The sequence below is a fragment of the Cervus canadensis genome, chromosome 18, assembly GCF_019320065.1.
Source record: "Cervus canadensis isolate Bull #8, Minnesota chromosome 18, ASM1932006v1, whole genome shotgun sequence".
Classification (NCBI taxonomy): domain Eukaryota; kingdom Metazoa; phylum Chordata; class Mammalia; order Artiodactyla; family Cervidae; genus Cervus; species Cervus canadensis.
The window spans coordinates 26,767,486-26,780,835 of NC_057403.1; the positions used below are offsets into that span (position 1 = coordinate 26,767,486).

At 52.6% G+C, this 13,350-nt stretch overlaps 1 protein-coding gene across 6 annotated transcripts; it reads left to right on the plus strand.

Moving 5' to 3' along the window:
- The first annotated feature begins 1,358 nt into the window (after nucleotides 1–1,358).
- On the plus strand, nucleotides 1,359–6,189 carry SBSN (suprabasin). 6 transcript variants are annotated; one of them, XM_043437370.1, is made up of 6 exons: nucleotides 1,359–2,230; nucleotides 2,325–2,482; nucleotides 2,753–3,148; nucleotides 4,945–5,010; nucleotides 5,127–5,171; nucleotides 6,037–6,189. In XM_043437370.1, exons 1-6 carry the CDS (start codon nucleotides 1,408–1,410, stop codon nucleotides 6,058–6,060), a joined length of 1,512 nt encoding a protein of 503 aa, XP_043293305.1. In that variant the 5' UTR covers nucleotides 1,359–1,407; the 3' UTR covers nucleotides 6,061–6,189. The 6 variants fall into 6 exon arrangements, with proteins under 6 accessions (XP_043293305.1, XP_043293301.1, XP_043293303.1 ...); XM_043437366.1 differs by having other exon boundaries at nucleotides 2,325–3,148; XM_043437368.1 differs by having other exon boundaries at nucleotides 2,379–3,148.
- The last annotated feature ends 7,161 nt before the right edge of the window (nucleotides 6,190–13,350 follow it).

Below are 13,350 nucleotides of genomic sequence, written 5' to 3' on the forward strand. Positions count from 1 at the left end.
TGCCCTGGGTCTTCGGCTCCTCCCTGTGGCTGCCTCAACCGGCTTTTCAGGAGACACTGCGTCCTGTCCCAGCTCATGGCAATCAGTCCTCTGCCCTTGCCCAAGGGCTGGGAGGTAGGGCAAGAATGTGTTTCTGGTTCCAAAATCTGCCACCCTCACCAAGGGACCTGATGCTGCTCTGGGGACACATACAAACTTCCCTCCTTCACACTCTGAGACCCAGGCTCAGGCCTGGACTCTCATCCCCTGGTGTCTTATAATCCATCCATTGTTCAACCTACAAATGTTTACTAAATGTTCTCGAAGCTCAGGATGTAGCATGACCAACACAGACAAAGGCCCTCTGAAAGTCTACAAACTGATAGGGGTGTGTGGGGGTGTGTGTGTGTGTGTGCTCAGTCATGTCTGACTCTTTGCGATCCCATGGACTGTAGCCCCCCAGGCTCCTCTGTCCATGGGGATTCTGCAGGCAAGAATACTGGAGTGGGTTGCCATGCCCTCCTCCAGGGGATCTTCCCAGCCCAGGGATCGAACCGAGATCTCCTGCATTGGCAGGCGGGTTCTTTACCACTGCGCCACCTGGGAAGCGTACAATCTGATAGGTGAGACAGACAATAAAAAATAATTTCGGATTGTGGTAAGAGCTATAAAAAGTAAAGGATAGCATTACAGAGTATAACTGGGGAAGGGCCAGGGAAGGGTGTTTTGAGAAGGTGACATCTGAGGCAAGAAGAGAGTGAGGAGGAACCCAGCCTGTGAAAATCTGAGTTCTTCATTCCAGGCAGAGAGAAGAGCAAGTGTCAAGGGCATGAGGCAGGAATGAACTCAGTGTGTTTGAGGACCAGAGAGAAGACCTGTGTGGCTGGAGAATAGTAAGTGCGGGGGGTGGGGGTCAACAACAACAATCAGAGCAAGGTCTAATGATTGCTTCCACTTCCTGGGGGGTGCTTCTGGCCCCTGCTCCCCATCTTTTCAGACTCTTTTGCTGGGGAAGGTGGATCCTTAGGTCCCTTGAGAGCAGTGAAGATGCTGAAGAACCAGCCAGGGTCCTAGGGATGGAGGGTGACTGAAGGTGGGGTTGGGAGAGATGAAGCCTGGATAGTAACTGAGGAATGAAAAGAGCAGGTGATTGAAAGGACAGACATCTGGGCTCTGGGGTGGAGGGCGCGAGCTGGGCAAGGAGCAAAGATGCCGCGTGAGTCTTCTCCATTCATGACTCACCCTCTCTTCCTCCTCTTCTCATTGCTCAACCCCAGATCTCCCTGGGAAATACCTCCCTGACTGGGGACTAAGTACCTCACAGGGTAATTGAGTCATGAGGGGTGGAGAAGAGCAAAGGAGGCAGAGGATAAATAGCAGCTTTGCCTCCCTGGCTCTTCTCTGCATCCTCCCCGCTTGCCCAACAATATGCATCTTGCCAGTTTGCTCAGCTCCTGCTCCCTCCTGCTGCTACTGGGGGCCCTGCCTGGATGGGCGGCCAACAATGACCCCATTGAGAAGGTCATTGATGGGATCAACCGAGGGCTGAGCAACGCAGAGAGAGAGGTGGGCAAGGCCCTGGAAGGCATCAACAATGGAATCACTCAAGCTGGAAGGGAAGTGGAGAAAGTTTTTAATGGACTCAGCAGCGTGGGGAACCAGGCCGGCAAGGAGCTGGACAAGGGCATCCAGGGGCTCAACCACGGCTTGGACAAGGTAGCCCATGGAATCAACAATGGCATCGGACACACAGGAAAGGAAGCAGAGAAGCTTGCTCATGGGGTCAACCATGCTGCTGGACAGGTTGGGAAGGAGGCAGACAAAGTGATTCAGGGGGTCCATCATGGGGTCAACCAGGCGGGAAGTGATGCAGGGAGGTTTGGCCAGGGGGCCCACCATGCTGCCGAGCAGGCTGGGAGCGAGGCAGAAAAGTTTGGCCAGGGGGCCCACCATGTTGCTGGGCAGGCTGGGAAAGAGGCAGAGAAGTTTGGTCAGGGGGTCCACCATGCTGCTGGGCAAGCTGGGAAAGAGGCAGAGAAGTTTGGCCAGGGGGTCCACCATGCTGCTGGGCAGTTTGGGAACGAGGCAGAGAAGTTTGGCCAGGGGGTCCACCATGCTGCTGGGCAGGCTGGGAACGAGGCAGAGAAGTTTGGTCAGGGGGTCCACCATGCTGCTGGGCAGGCTGGGAAAGAGGGAGAAAAAATAGTCCAGGGGGTTCATCATGGAGTGAATCAGGCTGGGAAGGAGGCAGGTTTGGCCAGGGAGTCCACCATGCTGCTGGGCAGAGGGAGAAAAAATAGTCCAGGGGGTTCATCATGGAGTGAATCAGGCTGGGAAGGAGGCAGAAAAGTTTGGCCAGGGGGTCCACCATGCTGCTGGGCAGTTTGGGAATGAAGCAGAGAAGTTTGGTCAAGGAGTCCACCATGCTGCCGGGCAGGCTGGGAAAGAGGGAGAAAAAATAGTCCAGGGGGTTCATCATGGAGTGAATCAGGCTGGGAAGGAGGCAGAGAAGTTTGGCCAGGGAGTCCACCATGCTGCTGGGCAGGCTGGGAAAGAGGGAGAAAAAATAGTCCAGGGGGTTCATCATGGAGTGAATCAGGCTGGGAAGGAGGCAGAAAAGTTTGGCCAGGGGGTCCACCATGCTGCTGGGCAGTTTGGGAATGAAGCAGAGAAGTTTGGTCAAGGAGTCCACCATGCTGCCGGGCAGGCTGGGAAAGAGGGAGAAAAAATAGTCCAGGGGGTTCATCATGGAGTGAATCAGGCTGGGGAGGAGGCAGAGAAGTTTGGCAAGGATGTTCATTATGCTGCCGGGCAGGCTGGGAAAGAGGGAGAAAAAGTAGTCCAGGGGGTTCATCATGGAGTGAATCAGGCTGGGAAGGAGGCAGAAAAGTTTGGTCAGGGAGTCCACCATGCCGTTGAACAGGCTGGAAAGGAGGCGGGTAAAGTGGCTCAAGGGGTCCATGATGGGGTCAACCAGGCCGGCAAGGAGGCAGAGAAATTGGGCCATGGGGTCAACCACGCTGCTGGCCAGGCTGCAAAGGAAGCGGAGAAACTTGGCCAAGGTGTCCACCATGCTGCAGGCCAGGCCGGGAAGGAGGAGGACAGGTTGCAGCAGAATGTTCATAATGGGGTCAACCAAGCCGGCAAGGAGGCCAACCAGCTGCTGAATGTAGGTGAACAGGGGTGGGGAAGTGGGGAGAAGGGTGTTGGGGAGGGAGAGGTTCAACCCTTGGGACATTTGGGAAGCCCACGTCACCATCATTTGGTGAAAGAAGCTTGGGCGGCTAAGCTTGGGGGAAGCTTGGTCTTTGCACTCTCCATCTCCCTTACAAAGGAGCTGGTGGCCAACCTGTCAGACAGATTAAGCCATCTTATCTGCAAAGCCCTGTATCAGAGAGTGTGGATGGTACCCCAGCCCCACCTCCAGGGAGCTGCCCTCCCAGTGAAGGTGATCATTAGGGAGGAGCACAGTCTCCCCTGGGGAACAGGAAGCAGTTACTGAGGCCAAGATCTATTATGGAGCAAAGAGAATGAGTGTTGAGAAAACCCAGAACGTCAGCATGAGCTTGAGGACTAGCTTTGGGAGATAAGCCCCCCCTGTTTAATTTTCATAGCAAGCCTCTGAGGTAGTCAGGGTAAGGGTGCTGACTCCCTGATTCTCAGATAAGGAACCGGAAGCTCAGCGAGGTTTGAGGGAGTTGCCAAGGTCACCTGGCTTAGCACACAGCTTTGGTGAATCGCAAGTTAGGCTTCTTTCTCTTCCTCCACACTGCCCTGTCAGAGGAGGCCTTCCAGAGGATCTTTCTTCCTTTCTTCCTTCCTTCGTTTTTTTCTTTGTCCATGCCATGCAGCATGGGCTTCTCTAGTGGCTCAGATGGTAAAGAATTTGCCTGCAAGACCAAAGACCTGAGTTCGATCCCTGGGTTGGGAAGATCCCCTGGAGGAGGGCATGGCAACCCACTCCAGTATTCTTGCCTGGAGAATTCCCACGGACAGAGGAGCCTGGTGGGCTACAGTCCGTGGGATTGCAGAGTCGGACATGATGGAGCAGCTAAGCATAGCAAGCATAGTCATGTGGCATATGGGATCTTAGTTCCAACTGGGGACCCAAGTCCCACCTCCTGCATTGGAAGTTCGGAGTCTTAACCACTGGATCGCCAGGGAGACTTCCTGGGGGATTTCTGGTCCCCACTTAGGTAGAGGGGACACATACTGGGAGGCAAGCTGCACCACCGGCGGCATCATGGGCACCAAGGAGGAGCAAGAGAAGGCTGACTCCTGCCTGCCCCAGTTCCCCACTCCCCACTCTCCATGCGGAGTCTTGGGACACCAGCTTGCAGACTGGCCCAGGCCTTGAAAGCTGCCAGCCACGGAGCCAGGGATGGGTGGGTGCAGAGAAAGGAACTATGTTGAAAGGGAGAGGGCTGTGAGTCAGATGCCAGGATTCACTGAATAGAGCCCAAGAGAGGGTGGTTTGTTTGGGGATTCAAGGCTAGCAGCAGCAGTGCAGAGGCAGAGGCACTGCTGAGAGTCTGGGGAGGATTCAGGATAGGAATCAACCCGAGTTAGTGATCAAGCTGGAGTGTGTGTAGATGAGTGTGTCAGAAGTCAGGGCGGAGGTTAAACTATGGTCCTGGTATTTGTGTGGCTCCTCTGGGCTCCCTTTCCAGTGGGGCCCCTTCTCAGTGACTAAGAACATCTCATTAACCAGAACAAAAGGGAACTGAGGGAAGACTGACCAGTAAGGGCAGACATGGTTCCTGGCTTCTCCTCCCATCTCTCACGGAATTCCCACAGCCACGTGGGCTTTGGGTTTTCTTCCTGGACAGTATGGGTTGGCGGGTGATCTTATGGCTCCCACCCCAGCCCCAGTCACCCTAGGGGAAATGGGCCACCGGGGAAAAGGAAGTTGGGAGACCCTCAAGGTCTGGGGGGTTGTAATGACAGTCTGGGCTTTGTCCACAGAACGGTCATCCAGGCGGATCCACCGCCCAGCACGGAGGGGCCGCAACCACAACCTTAACATCTGGAGTAAGTCTCGAGCACACAGCCTGGACTCGGAGGGTGGTGTGCAGGGTGTGGAGGCTCTCCTCGGGTGGCAGGTGGGACAGATGCTGGGGACTGACCCTCTTGTCCTTGAATTTCAGGCTTCGGTCAACAAGCCCTTCATGGCCTTGTCAGTCCTGTGGAAGGTGAGTGCCCAGGTGGTTTCTGGGAGATGTTCCCACACCCCCTCGCATCACCTGTTCATTGAGAGCTGCACTGCAGACAGACACTCAGGCTCTGCAGATGCCAGCCAACCTGTTTCCCAGCTCTGGTCTGCCTTGCCTCCCTGCTCTCTGCCCTTCACATCCTGCGCTCACCTTTTGGGCTCTCTCTATTCCCATCCAAGCAGAAGAGACCTCCAGGCGTCCCTATGCATCTAGGAGCTGGGGGGAGGGGGCTGCCGAAACCTTCTTGTGCGTGCCCATCACCACCCGCCTTGGCATCTCCTGTCACACCCCCTCCCTTCACTGTGACTTCCTTGGCTGCCTTGTCCCTGCTGTCTTGGGGCAACATCCTGGGTGGCAGGAACCCCAGCTCTGTCCCTGGTGGACAGCAAGTCCCTCCCCATCCCCACCCACACCCTCCACCAGGCCAAAGGCTCCTCTGGGATCCTGGGCCTCCCTCTAGACCCAAAGAGAAGTCCTAGCTCTCATCTGTGCTCAGTACATTCAGCGGCCTGAAACTGGATCCAATGGGTGAGGGTGTGGAACAGCCCTAAGACTATGCCAGAAACTCAGAGACACACCCATGTTTATTCCCGGGCTCTGGAGGTGGTGGAGGATCCTCTCAGGCAAAGGAGACAAGGCTTCTCAGTCTCTGCTGAGGCTCCTGGCACCTTTGTCTGGGTGGACCGGCTCCCGGTCCTTCCTGAGTCTAGGTGCCGCCTTCCTTAAGATAGTCCCTGGAACAGAAGCAATTCCTGGCCGGAGTAGCTAGTCTCCCTTTCACCTCTCTAGGGGGTGTGAGGGCGCAGGACTCTGTATCCACTCCCTCTCTCCTTCTCTCCTCCAGAGCATCACCAGCATCATTCCCTAAGCTGATGATGAACTGACCTGGTTGAAGAGACTGACATTCCTATTGTCATATCTGCTGAAGTGACCTGAAGGAGCTGGGGCCCGCAGGGCGGGGGGGTGGGTGGGGGGCGCGGGCGGGGAAGGGAAGGGGGAGGATGGATTTCTAGAGTCCCTTAAGGGGTCAATACTGAGACTTGTGAATAAATATAACATACTGTACAACCTCATGGTCCACTGTGCTCCCTAAGCAGGGGATCTATGGGAGGAGGCTTGTCTTTCCTCCTCTTTCTACTTTGCTGGAGGAGCCGGGAGTCTGAGGCACAGGATGGGTGGAGCTGGAGATTTTGGGCTGATCTGATGGAAGAGGGTGGTTACAGGGACAGGTTATGCTTCATTACTGCAAAGTTTGTGCTTGGCACCGGAAGGAAGTCCATGCAGGAAAAGCCCCTCTGGGCCAGTAGTGGGGGCAGGAGCACCCAGGGCAAAAATGGCAGGAACCTTGGTGGAGCCCAAAAAGTTAGCATCCTCATTTAGGGGTGTGGCACCAAAGGAATACCAATAGTAACCTGTGTGTATTGTGTAATTAAGGCATGCTAGGCTCCCCGTGCATTACATGCATGACCTCACCGAATCCTCTCAATTGACCAGTTAGGTAAGAGGTACTGCTATTGCCCCATTTTATAAAAAAATCACATGGAGGTTCAGGCAAGTTAAGAAACACGACCAAAGTCACACAACAAGTGGAGGGAGAACCAGCCACAAAGGATATTCTGAAAACCCAGAGGTCTTTTGCTGTTTATTTTTTTTAACATTTTAAAAATATTTTCTTTTTGGTTGCACTGGGTCTTTGTTGCTTCGAGCAGGCTCTCTCTCGTTGTGGAGAGTGGGGGCTACTCTCTCATCATGATGGGTGGGCTTCTCATTGCAGTGGCTTCTCTTGTTTCCGGAGCACAGGCTCTAGGGTGTGCCAGCTTCCAGAGGTGCAGTTCATGGGCTAAATAGCCGTGGCTCCTGGGCTCTAGGGCACCGCCTCAGTAGTTGTGGTGCATGGGCTTGGCTGCTCTGCGGCTTGTGGGACCTTCTTGAGGACCAGGGATCAAACCTGTATCCCCTGCATTGGCAGGCAGATTCTTATCCACTGTACCACCACGGAAGTCCTCTTGCTGTTTGCTAGGGAGGGAACTCAGTGAATAAGGAGAGAGGAAGGAGGTACACGTGTGAGGCCTTCTCTCTGGTAGGACCACAAAGGGCTCAGGGGGAAGGCACCCTGAGGACAGGAGGGAGGCCTCTTTCTGAGAGGAATGGTGAGACACAAGGCCCCGTCCGTCTTCAGATCTGTGGATGGCTCAAAGCCCGGAGCAATGATGCTAGCAACTACTATATACTGAGCATGCAGTAGGTTCCAGGTACCATATGAAAGATCCTCTACAACCAGTGAAACTTCCTACAACCCAAAGGATATGATCTACACTGTATGGATGAGGAAGTTGAGGCTCTGAGCAGCCAGGCCACTTACCTGGGATAACCCATGAGAAAGTAGCAGGCCTGTCTATTGCCAGAACCTGACCTTGCCCAGTTGCCTATAAAGTCTGTAGAACACTCACCTAGCATGGGCGGAGTTCTGGGAGACCGTGTGCCTGTGGGCCATGTCCTTCGCCTCCAGGGGCCACCACTTCCTCCCATATAAGTGGGGGGTGGGGGCAGGTGGGTGTCTGCAAGAGAGGACTACAAACATGGCTTCCAGCTCCAAAATTCTATCAACTGTGGGACCAGAAATAGAGACAGCGTTCTTGCCCTTGGGGAATTTAGAAGCTTCCTGGGAAGGCTTCCCCAATGGCTCAGCGGGTAAAGAATCTGCCTGCAAAGCAGGAGACACGGGACATGATGTGTCTTACCGATCCCTGGGTCGGGAAGATCCCCTGGAGGAGGAAATGGCAACCCACTCCAGTATTCTTGCCTGGAGAATTCCATGGACAGAGGAGCCTGGCGGACTCCAGTCCATGGGGTCACAAAGAGCTGGGCACACCTGAGTGATGAAGCACAAAGCACAAACAGCATTTGAAAACAAATCCAAAGTGATGTATCAATAAGGACTAAGTGACGCACCAGGGACGGAGGGGCCTCACATGCACAGTAAAGGTAATGCTCTTGGCACTTCATATTCTCTGTGTTTTTCTTTGTTTGTAGAATACCACTATTTTATTTTATTATTTACTGGTTTTTTTTGGCCTCGCTCCCTCCCCAACCACAGATAGAACCCAGGCCCCCAGCAGTGAAAGCGCGGAGTCCCAGCCACTGGACCACCAGGGAAGTCCCTGCTTAAACAACATATGCTCCTTTTCTTCCCTGGCAATACCTTAAGTGCAAAAATGAAAGAATTTTACAGTGGATGCCTGCATCCTCACCACTTGGATTCCACCATGAACATATGACTATGCTTGCTTTATCACATTTCCACTCAACACACAGCAAGCCATCTAGCCATGTATTGATACTTTTTCTTCTTTTGCTATACAGTAGGTCCTTGTTGGTTATACATTTTAAATATAACAGTGTATACATGTCCATCCCAAACTCCCTAACTGTCCCTTCCCCTGATCCTTCTGCTCGGGTACTGATACATTTTCAATGCTTTTCAAAGTAAATCCCAGAGCTTGTTTCTGGCATTTCAATAAACAGAAGCATTCATTTCTATTGGGTTGGCCAAAAAGTTCGTTTGGTTTTAAGTAACAATAAAAGACACATTTTTCATTTTCACAAGAACTTTATTGAACAACTATTCACTAACCAAATGAACTTTTTGGCCAACTCAATACCACATGTTTCCTACACATGTGGGAACAGAGGGTCTACTCGGTATTGAACGTCCTTTCACCTGGGCTGGAAGAACCCCTTCCGAGTGGGGAATCATTCTTTCAGAAAGTAAAAGCTTTCGTTGATTCTATTTGCCCCCATTTTCTTGCTAGGTTGGCTTGAATAGAGTTCCTGAAAGTGCCAAAGAGATATAGGATAAAGCTGGGGGTCAGTCTTGGGAGGCTTCTGGAAGAGAGGAGTTGAGCCAGATCTGAAGATTACAAGAGGCATGGCTGAGTCCTGCCTCGAGGCCTGGCGGGCTCTGCTTCCTCTGCTAGGGACGTTCGCCCTGCCTATCTGTCCTTTCCGGCCTCCCCCTCTGAACAAAGGGCTGTCTCTGATACTCTCCCATAGTGCACTGATCCTGGTCTTCAAGGTGTTGCGACAAGCTGTAATTATATACTTGTGTGTGTGTGTGTGCATGCTCAGTCACTTCAGTCATGTCCAGCGCTTTGTGACCCAATGGACTGTAGCCCGCCAGCTTCCTCTGTTCATGGGGATTCTCCAGGCAAGAATATTGGAGTGGGTTGCCATGCCCTCCTCCAGGCGATCTTCCCAACCCAGGGATTGAACCCACGTTTTCTGCACTGCAGGCAGATTCTTTACCCACTGAGCCACCTGGGAAGCCTGCAATTATCTCCTTACCTGTCTCATATCCATTTCCCCTAGACTAAGAGGTTCCGGAAGAGGGGTCGAGGCCGGGCACAGGTGTCTGGCAAGTAGTAGAGGGGAGGCTACCGGCTGGAGCAGACTTGGGATGTATAAGCAAGAAGCCCAAAGCTGGGCCAGACAGGTAGAGTCAGGTAAGGGAGTCAGAAAGAGAGGAGGCCAGCTGCGGAGGCTGTGGAAGAACAGGGAGAGGAGACTGGGTGGGACCATCACCGCCAGCTTTTATTGGGTGTTCACTCTGGACTAAGCATTTACAGACATGATTCAGTCACCTTCATAACCTCCTCTGAGGCGGGTCCCATGATCACCCCCTTAGAGATGCTGAAGCCGAGGCTCAGAGAAGGGACAGAGTTGATGGAGGCCACCCAGCTAGTAGGCAATGATGGCTGGCTCCTTGACCCGAGCACTTTCCTGCTGGGCATCTCTGCTCGAGCGGCGGCGGCGGGCTTCCCTGTGACCCTGGGCGGGGGAAGGGCTGCTTCCAAATCAGTTCCCCATACCAAGTTGCTTCTTTTTGGGAGCAGGGGAGTGGGAAGCACATCGCTTGCGGGATCTTAGATCCTGGACCAGGGATTGAACCTGTGACCCCCCACAGTGGAAGTGGGGAGTCCTAACCACGGGACTGCGAGGGAATTCCCCAAATAAGTCCTCTTTAAAAGTAAATCTCTGCCTTTGGCCCATTCAGGGGGTACCTGTGTGCCTGTGCATGTGTCTCAAAATTAAACAACTGCCAGAAAAGTATTCCAACAGCAGTGATGTGTCTGACACTAGCAAGAACATATTTCGAGTGTTCTTATGCGCCAGGCACCGTCCTAAGCTCTTTGCGCGCGTTACCTTGTGTCATCCTTGTATCCACCCCTCTTGCAGTAAGTAAGTAATCAAGTCAGGATTTGAGCATGGGCTCCAGGACAGGATGAGGTGAGCCAGCAGCCACCAGTCTGAGGCCCAGGACCCCGCAGAGGGGAGCAGAGACACCACCGAGCCCTGAGCCCCATGTCCGCTCCATCCTTGAGTCCGGCCTCCGGCCTCCCCCTGAAGCCTCCTCCCTGGCCTCTGTACACCTCAGACCCACCCCCACCCCAGTGTGTTGCTCAGTTAAACATCTGAATCAGGTCACAACCTTCCTTGGCTTGCAGCCCTTGGCTGGTTCTACCTCATTAGGAGTCAAAGTCCTCACCATAGTCCCCAAAGTTCCACAGTCTGGCCTGGTTGTGTCTGGCTTCAACCGCTGGCATTTCCCCTCTGCAGCAGCCACAAGTGGTCCTCAAACAGAATAAGCAGGCTCCCGCCTAAGGGCCTTTGCCTATTTTCTCTTCTTGGAGTCCCCGGGTTCCAGATACTCTCACGGCTCACTCCCAATTCTTTTCAGTCTTGGGTCATACATCACATCTTAGAGAGCCTTTTCCTGACCACGCTATTTAAAACACTATGAGGGGGTTCCCTGGTGGCCAGTGGTTAGGACTCTGCGTTTTCACTGCTGTGACCTGGTTCAATCCCTGGTTGGGGAACTAAGATCCTGCCAGCCAGGAGGCACAGCCAAGAAAACAAAAAACTCCAAACTAAAACAAACCCCAAACTCCATCTTGTCTATTTCCTCACCCCCTTGTATCTTTCTTTATAAGCCTCTTCATCACCTGATATGTTCATTGTCCAATCTCCCCTCAGTGAACGTGAGTTCCCCAAGGAGGGAGATTTTCATGATCTTGTTCCATGCTGTACTCCATGCCTAGAACAGGCATGACACAGACTAAGCACTCAATAAACACTTGTTGAATGAATGAAGTAGTGAATTAGAGAGAAAAGCTGAAATCAGAGAGTCTAGGCATATCAGATTTGTGGATACTGTTATGCATAAAAGAAGAGAAGAGGCACGGAGCTGTAGGAGAAAAGGCTGTTTGGAGTCAGATCTAGGTCAGATTCTGACAGCTCCATTTTGCCATGGTCTTGTATATGATTTTGTATGTGTGTTAAACAGCTCACGACCTCAGTTACCTCATCTGTAAAATGGTAATAATATATATCTCTCGAGATTATAGTGAGGACTAAATGAGCTCATTCATGTGAAAGCACCTAGTCTTCTGTTTATTAAATACCCAACAGGTATTTAATACACAACAGGTATTTAATAAATATGCCTTCAGACTGATTTGAAGTGACCCCTCAGGTCCACAGATGTCTGAGGGCGGTATTTTTCCAGAAGGTAGAAATGGGACTACTGGTGGCATGGGAGAATTTAGATGGCTTGTGAACAGGGCTTTGAATAAGTCTGAATCAAAAAGTGAGAAACTTCACTGTTTTCTTAAAATGTTTAAGAAACTTTCTGATTAGGTGAAGAAGGAGACTCCATTTCTGTGCTTGTGGGCTCAGAACAACTCTCTTAGATGTGCTAATCTTTTTTTTTTTTTTAAACAAAGAGGATACAGGAACTGCCTCCAGCTATAATGTAATACAATTGTTTGCTTCTCACTTTGTTTTTTTGTACTTTGTATTTATGGGCCAGTGATCCTGGCTTTCTACTTAGAGTAGTGATATAAAGTATTCTCATAAAATATACTTAAGAAGGTAAGCTGGCTCCAAAAAGGAGAGAGAAAGAAGAAAGAAGAAGGAACAGGGCAGCTTTATGCCATGGCGAGGATGTCCCATGAGGGAAGTGCGGGAAGGAGTCTTGGAGGTGGCGAGCACGTGTGCCACCTCCTGCCCCGAGGTCCTGTGGGGGTGGGGAGCAGCGAGTTGAGTCCCGGGGGGCGTGGGGTGTCCCGTCACTAACCCCGGAGGCCTAAGATTTACTCTTGCTCTCTGCCCCTCACAGGACCCCGGAGCAAAACCCAAACCAATTTTACCCAGAGAAGAATGAAAGTTCTGAAAACCAGGGGAGGGTCTCAGGCATCAAGAAGACAGAGTACGCTGGGAAGCAGGCTCAGGAGCGAGCCAGCCTGGGCTGGGCTTTGCCACTACTGCACGCTTAATGTCCTCTCTGAGCACCAAGTTCTCTGCCCCTAAATGGGGGTAATAATAGGACTGATTCTTCCAGGGCTGTCTGAGCCTTAAAGCACTTAGTCCAGTGCGGGGCACATACAAAGCCACAAAGATGCAGCCACAAAGATGACGACGACTACTACTGTATTACCATCGCCACTATTATTATCATTAAAGAGTCAACAATGGAAAAATAGGGAAGTAGGAAGGAGCAGTGGAGGACAGGCAGTGTTTACATCGTGAGAGGTGATGGATGTTACAAGTTGGGGTGCGGGTGCTGGGGTGGAGAGAGACTGACTGAGAGACATTGAGAAAGGCAGATGGAAACTGGCCCCTCCTAACTGGTCGATGAGTCCCAGCAATACAAGGCAGTGCGAAACTGGAGGACCTGGGGTTCATGGGAGTGGGAGAAGTGGCCACACTGGCTGAGCAGCAAGCCATGAGCCCTCCGGAGGATGCTAGAGTTCTGCACCCTGAGCTGGGCACAGGGGAGAGGACCACTGTGCTGACCCCTTCTCCCTCGCCAATGCTGCTCTGGCTCGTTGGGGAGCAGCTGGGGGTGGGGTGGGGTGAGCTGGTGTAGTCCCAGCCCTCACAGCAGGCTATGAGCTCACACACATGCCCCCTCCAGGCCTGGCAAACAGGATAGGTGCCTGGGTCAGGCCTGGCAAACAGGATAGGTGCCTGGGTCAGCTGCACCCTCCCTAGGTCTTTCCCTCCCACTCGTTCCCTGGGGGTGGCCGGCCCGCCCAGCTCCCCTGCTCCACACCCAGCTTTCTCAGCCCAGGTGCTAACTGACACGCCCTGATGACCA